We start from the raw sequence: 10,000 nt of genomic DNA, 5'->3' as shown, positions 1-10,000 counted from the left end.
GAGGAAGAGGAGGAGGAGGAGGAGAGGGGAGATAAAATAGAGAGGGAGAGATGACGAGAAGAGAGAATCGGCAAGGGCAAAGGTGTGCGTATGCCAACAAGGAGCACCTGATTGCAAGCATCGGCTATTGATCCCGAGGAGTGCGGTTGGAGTATCGCCGACGTTGCGTGGGCGCTCCAGGTGACACTTCAGGTGACACGCTGCACTAATCACCCTCTCGGGGCAGCCGCAGGGGCGAGGTGTCACTTGTACACGAAGGGGACCGTCCGTAAGTTTGGGAGTCGTTATGTCTAGGGGATTAGGTTTGTCGAAAATGGGTTATACCCATCTTCACAATCGTAAACGAATGTAAAATTACCCATGCGAATATAAACCTCCGCGAAGAAAAACTCGGCATTGTCGGGAGTTCCTAGCCAGTCTCGTATGGCGTCGGCAATTTTTACACATATATATTTATCCCCTACTTTAACGAAAATAAAATATTGTATTTAGACACTAACTACTGAAATTCGTCAAGGGAGGATGAAAGTGTCTTACAATAACAAAGTCCTCCCAATGAGGTTTTATGGGGGGAAAAAAATCTAAAACTCATTAAACTTTTTTTTTTTTTCATTATTAATGTGGTAGTACGATTCACTTTTTTACATAAATGTCACATATATAACTTTAGGGTTCGACAATAATGCCTGAGCAGTGGCGAGTCTCTCAAAAAGTAAACGAACGCGACTCGACTGTTCATGTGGGTAGGTCGACCGCTTGGTCCCGGCGGCCGCACGGGGGCCTGCCGAGAGTGTTTGCGCATAGCGAAGATTTTACGGTTTTGTGTGTTCGTTAGAGGCCAAACTATCGAGAAAACGCAGTATAGTAATAATGTAGCTACTTTTTAATAGATATAAACGAGTGAAGAATATAAAAACTTAAAATCTTATCTAAAATGTCAAATACTTCTATTAACGCGTTTGCATATAGGACTATACATAATCAGTTTGTGTTATTACATCAAGAAAAAAAAGCATCAATGGAAACAAAAAGTGATGAGTATATATTTCAAAATATGAATGTTTTCTTAACGGTTATTTCCAACGAATAAAATAACAATTCAAGGTCACTTGGTAACTACGAACCGCTTGTTACTCCAACCGTTTCTCGTTATCTTTGCACATCTGTACACATGTGCACACATTTACATACACAATTACATGTATGCAAATATTTTCATATACATGTGCACACACGCGTATACATATGTACGCAGTTGTACGTGTACACCCACATACACATGTATGCATACGTAACCACATGTAGATGCTAGAAAACACGAATAACTGCGTTTATGCATGCATCATATTGCTAAGGAGGTACAATTTTAGTTTATGCCGTAACTTGCGCTCCCATTAGCAAAACATCTCACTTGTATGTTGCAAGTACATCAAGGGCATTTTCCACTATTGCGTTTTATTGCTGACATATTTTATATGTTCGAATTTGGTTTGCATCGTTTGTATTAATTAGTATTTACTGAGAATATAGTGAAATTATTACGGTAAAGAATATTAAAGTTGATGTTAATGATGATGAGGATTTTGGCGGTGGTGGTGAATATGCATGAAGAAGAGAGAGGAGATGAAATGAGGGGAGGGAGGAGGAAATGGGAGAGGGGAGGGGGCGTCAAGGAGTGGCATATCACGTTAAGTGTCATTTCTCCACAAGAAATAACGCAGATCACCATTGCCTTGAATTCCTGTTCCTCTATGCGTATCCATCTGTATGTCTTATTCTCTCTCTCTCTCTCTCGCTCTCGCTCTCGCTCTCGCTTCTCTCCTCTCTCTCTCTCTCTCTCTCTCTTTCTCTCTCTCTCTCTCTCTCTCTCTCTCTCTCTCTCTCTCTCTCTCTCTCTCTCTCTCTCTCTGGTACAAGTACGCTCTCTCTGCACTCTTCCTCCCTCGTTCAATCCCCATTGCCACTGGATGGTAACCGGCTCTCCTCTTGCCAGAGTCGGTAATTTAGCAAATAACGACGCTCTGCTCACACCAGATACCATTGTACAATGGAGTAAACTAAATTTTATTTATTTGTTTATTTACTTTCACTCCCAACCTCCCTCCCTTCCTCTCACTCTTCCCTCCCCCCTCCATTTACAGATGGATATAGAGGTAATATTAAACAGAGACAGATATTAAAAGTACTATATTTTTTATTTTTATTTACTTTTCTTTTTCTCTTGCATCTCCCCCCCATTTCTGAGGAATATACACATGCCAAGGATTTTGTACACATAGGTGACTCCCCAACAGGAAAAGACACAAAAAAGATAACGATGGAATTTGCCTCTTTTACGATCCCACTTTAATTGCTTTAATCTCGCCCGCATCGAGGAGAGTGGGCGTAGGTGCGTGTGTGTAGAATGGGGTGGGTGGGGATGGGATAGGGGAAGAGGAGGGGAGGGGAGGGGAGGAGAGGGGATCGTGCGTGAGGGTAAGGATCGGAATTGGGGGATGGAGGGAGGGGGAGGGGTCAGGAGGACAGGGGGAAAAGGGGAAAGGGGAAAGGAAAAGTGGGGTGAGCTTCGGAGTTTTGGAGTCCGGGTCACCTGGTGCTCGGGTTCTGTTTCTGAGATGCTGATGTTTGGACTTTTATTTTATTATATTTATTTATTAATTTATTTGAGTGAGGGTCTTTTGTTGTTGTGAATAGGATCCGTCGTTCACCCCACGCCGCTTCTCTTTTCTCTCTCTCCCACCCTATATCCCTCTTCCTGTCCCTCTCTCCCCCCATCCCTCTCCCTGTCCCTCCCTCCCTCCCTCCATTCCTCTCCCTGGCCCTCCTTCCTCCATCCCTCACCCTGGCCCACTCTCCCCCATCCCTCTCCCTGGCCCACTCCCCCATCCCTCTTCCTGACCCTCTCTCTCTCTCTCTCTCTCTCTCTCTCTCTCTCTCTCTCTCTCTCTCTCCTCTCTCTCTCTCTCTCCCCTCTCTCTCTCCTCTCTCTCTCTCTCCATTCCTCTTCTCTCCCTTTCCTCTCCTCTTCCTCTCCATTCTTTTCCCATTCTCTTCTCCGTTCCTTCCTATGGATATTTCGCATTTAGTTCGTGTCTGTAAGAAATGGTGACGCGGGTTTAGAGTCGGAGGAGGGAGGGGGAGGAGACTTCGGGATCTGACCAATATCTCGTTGGAGGTTGTTGTTGTTTACAAAGGGATTTCGACATCATTACGTCCAGTGTGTGTGTCTCCTTTTCTTCTCTTTTTCGTGTTTTTTTTTTTTTCTTTCATATGTTTTTGTTTTGTGTTATATGTTTTTAAGGATATGCAGTCTGTTCTTAGACTCCTTTGTCTATTTTTTTCCTTCTTTCACGTGGATTTCGTTGTTTGACTGCCACGCTTTCCCATTGTTCATTCATATACGTGAGAGATCGGGGAGGTCACTCACCTGTTATCTGTCCCTAGCTCCAGTTATCTCTTTTTTCTCGCTTCCTATTTTGTGATTACCTCACCGTTAGTCGCTCTTTCTCATGCTTCTACTTGTCTATCTAAAATACACACGCAAAATAATAATAGATAAATAAATGAATAAAAGAGACCTATATTCCCTTTTGTTTTCTTTTGATAAACTAACTCATGGTAATTATCTTCCTTGGCTTGTTCTCCACGATCCTGTTGTTTAGAATTCAAGCCAGGTGAAGGAGTCGCCATTGTCCATTCTCGGTCCGGCGTTTTGTGCGTTGTTTTTCGTGTTGTTTTTAGTATTATTAATGTTGTTGTTGAAGTTTCTTATTGTTATTATTATTTTGATGTTATTATTATTATTATTATTATTTATTTTGTTATTATTCTTAGCAGTAGTATTTTGTTTATTTTCGCAGGATTATTTGTACATGCTTTGATATTGTTGCCGTTTGATCCTGTTGTTTTATATGTTACTTTTACTGTATTTGTTTCTATGTTGTTTTTTCTACTGGTTGTTTTTTCTCGATCTTGTCCTTGTCAAAACCGAGAGAACTCGACTTGTCTAGTGTGTATAAGCTTTGCCTATCTTCAGAGTATGTGGACGGGGCCGTTATTGTATCGCTAATATTGTTGTTGTTTCTGTTTTATATGGGATTGCATGGTATTTTTGCTTTTTCTGAGGATAGAACAGTATGTCTGTCTTCCTGTGCTTACGGACTCGTAAAGGAGATCTAAACTAATACAAAAATACCTGTTTTCACGTACTGTGTTACATAATGTGAGATCGCGATATGTAGGATAAAAAAAGTGATGAATGTAGATCTTTTGTGTGTGTGTGTGTTTGCGTCCGCGTGTGTGAAGTACTACTACAGTGTCTCGTTCCATTCCTCTTTTCTCCAGAAACAAAATTATTTATGTACATAAAAAAAAAACATTTATCGCCCGCATACGTATTCACGAGCGTCAATAAACACGCGGATTTACTCATGCCTGTATTTCTTTTTCTTTTGCAGCTGGTACTTCGGGCAGATGTCCCGCCAAGATGCGACAGATCTGCTCATGAGCGAGAGAGACGGCGGGGTGTTCCTCGTGCGGGACTCCACCACCATCCTCGGAGACTTTGTCCTCTGCGTCAGGTAAGTTATCTGTAGGACGGGGCAGTTCTTCGTCTCCTTCCGTGGGACTGGGTTCGCTGTTGGGCTGACCGGTTCTTCTGTTCGTTCGGTTCGTCGGTTTGGGTTTTATTGGTACTCGGTTGGTGTTGAAAGAAGAGAGATGGGGAATGTCGCCTTGGTCCGTGTGCAGGGAAGGTAGAAGGGACGTCAGGTATCACTACAAACTTGTTGACTTTCCTATCACTCGATCTCGTGAAGAAAATGTTGTAGGTGACAGTTTTATGACCGGATGCAGCAATTTACCATATCCTGGTTAATGGTCGTGGGCGTAACGGCGTAAGGATGCACTTTAATCAGTGCACTTGGAACTCGTTTAGCTGTGGAGTCCGAATTCCGTTTCCTCTCGAGTATGTATTTAGTTGGATTGCTCGGTGTTACGTGGGTTTGTCCAGATCTAATAAGTGATGTGCGTGTTCTGTTCGGTTCAGCGGATGGTTCGCTGTTTTGTTGATTTATTCGGAGAAAGAGAGAAAGGGGAAGTCAGTCTTAGCTGAGGATATAAAGTTTCCGCAACGCCAGTGTAAGTTAGTGTTGGTTATCTAAGAACTTGGGCTGATTTTTTTTGATACTTGAGTGATGCTGGAAAAGAAAAGGAGTATATTTTTCTTATAAAGCTTATAAGGTATGCTCAGTTTCCATGGTTTATGCTGGGTTGTTGGTTGTCTAGGTGGTTCCGTGGTTCATGGTTTATTTTTTACTTTATTTTCACTGCGTACGGAAGGACTTTATAAGAAGGTGCGAAAACTTCAATTGAAGGACGATATAAAGCTTCCTCAGGGTTGGTGGGTCTCATTCCTTGCAGAGTGGGCGGTTCTCTTCTTCTTCGTCTTTTTTTCTTATACTTCTTTCCATCTTTTTTATTGAAATGGCCAGTGTTTAATTAGGTTGATTTATTTATTGTCATGTTATTCAGAATATAATCATTGAGTTTTTTTACACACACAAGGTCTATTTGCGACCTAAATGTTTATTGTAGATTTCTTAGTGTTAATTTCAACTTCTTGAGTGCTTAGTTAATCACAAAATTTCTCTCTTCTTGCATCCTGTTACTTTCTCCCACGTTACCCCCCCCCCTATCCCGCCGCGTCCTTCCTCATTTCTTCCCCCCCCCCCCCCCATTTCTTCCGTCTTCATTCTTCCTCATCTTCCTGTCCTTTTCCTCTTTTCTCCTATCCTTCCCCATCCTCCCCCATCTCCCACGTGTATCTCCACTTTCTCCTCCCCGTCTCCCCCCCATGCCATCCCCTAACCCCCCTCCAATTCCAGAGAGGACAACAAAGTGTCGCACTACATCATCAACAAGATCCAGCAGGGCGATCAGATGCGCTACCGCATCGGCGACCAGATGTTCCCCGATCTGCCGTCGCTCCTCAACTTCTACAAACTGCACTACCTGGACAGCACTCCGCTCATCCGGCCCGCGCCCAAGCGCTGCGAGAAGTTCGTCGCCAAGTATGACTTCGAGGGGAGTGTGAGTATACGACAGGCGACTACTACTACTGCTGCTGCTATTTGTACTATGGTCCAAAATAATCTTATCTACTCTTTGTCATTTATAATATTGATGTTCTAGCTAGTATGTATATTACAAAATCTTGAACCGCTACTCCTGCAGCTGCCACTGATGTTTCATATTACAACTATGATGGTGATGGTTATTGTTTCTACAACTACTGTTACTATAAGTGTATTTATAAAGAAATAAACGAATTAAAAGAGCCAGTTTACCGAGATTTCAATCCCTTTCAGGATCCCGATGACCTTCCATTTAGAAAAGGAGAAGTTCTGACCATCGTTAGCAAAGACGAGGAGCAGTGGTGGACCGCCAGAAATTCCATGGGGCAGACGGGATCCATACCCGTGCCCTATGTCCAGAAGGTGAGGCGGACATTTGGGATCCGAGTGTGGTGAAAAGGGGGTAGTGGGGAGGGGGGGAGGATAAGGATTTGAGCGGGGGGGGGGGTGAGGGAGGGGGGCTCTGGTTTCTTATTTGGTTCTCCCGACTTTGTTTTTCTCGCCCACCATTTCCGCTTTTGTTGTATTTTCATTTTTTCTAGTTGGTTTTCTAGTACTGTTTGGTTGTCTGTTTTCATCGTTTTATCCTTTCTCTTTTTTTCTCATTTCTCTGTTTTTTATTCGTTTGTACTCATTCCTTCTTGCTCTTTCTTCCTCTTTCTATTTTCCCCTTTCTTTCATTACCTTTCTTCCACATGAGCTGAGTGCAATAGGCAAGTTATGATTGATGTCAAGAGTAAGGAAAAGATTGGAAGGGATGGCGAAGAGATTTCAAACAAAAGGTGAATTTGAGTGATATTGGAAAGAGACGGACGGACAGACAGACAGACAGACAGACAGACAGACAGACAGACAGACAGACAGACAGACAGACAGACAATTTTTTGCCCCATAAAGAAACTAATTAGTCCCAAATTCAGCTCTTTTGAACTTTTGGATCCCATTGTGAAATAATTCAATGTGATACACCAAAATACTGCTCCAAATTTATATTCTTTCATCCCAGTTTTATGGAAGATTTGTTGAGAATGCCAGAGGACCTAAAGACTCAAAAATTGGCATGGATAGAGTAAGAGTAGGTGGAGTAGGGTCTGGAAAGACTCATTATTTAAAACAATCTTTATATTTAACTTAATTCTGCTGAGAAATGCTGTGCTCTCTCTCTTCTCTCTCTCTCTCTCTCTCTCTCTCTCTCTCTCTCTCTCTCTCTCTCTCTCTCTCTCTCTCTCTCTCTCTCTCTCTCTCTCTCTCTCTCTCTCTCTCTCTCTCTCTCTCTCTCTCTCTCTCTCTCTCTCTCTCTCTCTCTCTCTCTCTCTTTTGTGAAACATCTCTGCACATAGATGGCTCTGCTAGTGCTTAGCCACAAAGGAGTCGATTAGTAGACCTTGTGACCTTACCTGATTTCACCCTTTCTTGAATTGTTGAAAAATTTTTTACTAATGCTATGAATATCAGTGGTGTCATTTTTATTATAGACATTATAATTACTATGATGTTATAAACATTAGCAATAGTAAAGTAAGATAACGTAATATATTTTTGTAAGTCAAGGAATAGGGTAAACGGTCAAGAAAGGCAGTACTCGTAATTGGCTCATTGGTGATTTAGTAGAAGTGTAGCCATCTATGTGTAAAAACAATTAATAAAGTAAAATCACAGTGCCACCGGGTATGGCATATATGTAAATCCCATGCCCGTTGGTATTGGGCTGAAATTGGCCAATTTTGAATAAAAGAAAGTCACAAAATTAGATCTTCTCCTTCATTAAAGAATTCATGATAAAAAAATAAGTCAATATCTATTACCAATATCTGATTTTCCCTTTTCTGGTTCTACAGAGACAAAAGTCATCTCCTTGCTGTAGCCTAATTAGTTTCCTGGAAAATTTGGCAAAGATTTTTTTCAAGCATTTTGAGAAAATGTATATGATAAAATAATTGAAAAAAAGAAATGAAAATAGATTAATTATTCTTGGAAGTACAAACCAAAATTGGAACTTTATCTCTGTGAGAAAAGTCATTTTTTGGTCACAAGTGTCATTGTTGCAGGGAGTTGAGGTAGAATTTTCACTTAAAAGTTTAAACTTGGTGGTTGTCCTCCCTGTTAGCAATATATCAAGTTTTAAAGCATAATTTAAAGACACAATTTAGTAGGGGTAATATTGATGTTGTAAGCCTCCCCACCCAATTCTTGCTAGGGAGTAGAACCTGAGGGGAGTTTGTTGAGGGTAGAAAATTGTAAATTCTGCAAAGAACATCTAAGTTTAACACTTCTCATATTTTCTTAAAAAAGAAAAAAAAATAACAAACTTTTCCCCAGACTTGCAGATACATTCTAAATTATATCACTGTGGCCTCATTGTATGCACAAATATATAGACTCATTGGGTATACAAAATACTTTACATATATCACTTTTAGTACAACATGACTCCCATTTTCTGACATAACCCAAAATATGGGATAATTTCCTCTTCAGAATTCCAGGCAGGAAATAGCAAGCTAGGGAGATGTTTTAGAAGGCTAATAGTTGCAAAACTACCAAGATTTATATGTAACCATTTTAACTATAGCTTCATTTTTATTTATACATAAATGTTCTCCCAAGCTGTTGGCCATCAAGGTTGTTAAGCTTTCCTAACCTCACCTTTTTACCCTATTCTTTGAATTAAAAAAATGTCCATTACTACTATTATCATTATTGATAATAATAGTAATAGTAGTATTGACTGTGGATTTATGTACCTTCCTCTGTAGTTTTTTTGTGAATTTTGTTACATACAGATGGCTCCACATGTGCTCAGCCACCAAGGAGTTTATCAGGAGACCCTAGTAACTGCACCTGATTTTCCCATTCCTTGAATTTGTTGTAAAATGTGTTTCACTTTCTAATGCTATTAATATTTCTGTTGTTATTAATTTTTATTTTTTATTTTATTTTTTTTTTTTTTTATTATTATTTTTTTTTATTATAAAATATTAATAACATTAAAGACAATAAAATAGTACAAATGAAGCTTTGGTAAAATCAAGGTGACATAGGTAGGACTAATAACTGACTGCTGGGTGACTAAACACTTGTAGAACCATCTATGTGTAAAGACAATAGATGAACTTATATTACAGTGGGCATGACATATATTCTTTCCATCCGTGCTGACTGGTTAACAATACTACTAATAAAAATAATAACAAAAGTAATAAAATGAAACAAAATTCATTAAAGGCTTCGTCATCTCATGGTTTAATGCTGATATAGCATAACAGGACACTAAACAGTGATTATAGGCTATTGTAATTCAGTTCACATAATTGGAATCTATAATTCAAAATATACATTGAGATTTGTAAATGTCATCAGTCATTTTCTAGTACCCTGAACATGCATAAATATAGGATGCACATCATTTACAGTGTAAGACTTCTTTTTCCTGGTTCATTGAATAATATTTGCAATTTTCCACCAGTATGAGGAAGGTGAGAGTATTGCCATTAACATGACAACAAACAGAAGTAGCACGCAGTCCACAGACTCGACGCAGCGACCCAAACCAAGTCTCCAGGTAAGGATCAACTCCCTCCCTTTTGTTTTCAGCAAAGAGGAAATTAATGAAGACTTATGTCATGTCATGATCAATATGCCATGCAATATAGAATGCATTGTAACATACAGAGTGTTCATGGACATATGTACTCACCCTCTTGTTTCTAGGTGACGTATGTGTAGCCTCTCTTCATTGGGAGTACAACCAGGTTATCTTTCTCACCAGGTAGAGGGAAAAGCCACTGAATAGTTTTCAGAGATTCCTTTAAATAATTACATATGCATAGACGTTTACATTCCAGTCCTTTTTCCTGCCAGTGTAC

The 10,000-nt window shown here is 40.3% G+C and overlaps 1 protein-coding gene across 3 annotated transcripts in view; it reads left to right on the top strand.

The window, feature by feature from the left end:
- The window catches only part of LOC119581107 (adapter molecule Crk-like), a 97,314-nt gene that overhangs the window by 85,370 nt on the left and 1,944 nt on the right, over positions 1-10,000 (top strand). For all 3 annotated transcript variants that reach the window (XM_037929442.1, XM_037929441.1, XM_037929440.1), the window contains 4 exons: positions 4,458-4,580; positions 5,886-6,090; positions 6,369-6,497; positions 9,601-9,696. In XM_037929442.1, the coding sequence (XP_037785370.1) occupies positions 4,458-4,580; positions 5,886-6,090; positions 6,369-6,497; positions 9,601-9,696 (553 nt within the window). The remainder of the gene's footprint in view (positions 1-4,457; positions 4,581-5,885; positions 6,091-6,368; positions 6,498-9,600; positions 9,697-10,000) is intronic.

Source organism: Penaeus monodon, chromosome 14, assembly GCF_015228065.2.
Source record: "Penaeus monodon isolate SGIC_2016 chromosome 14, NSTDA_Pmon_1, whole genome shotgun sequence".
NCBI lineage: Eukaryota > Metazoa > Arthropoda > Malacostraca > Decapoda > Penaeidae > Penaeus > Penaeus monodon.
Note: the sequence above shows the minus strand (reverse complement) of the source record. Positions and strands in the feature narration are given on the sequence as shown.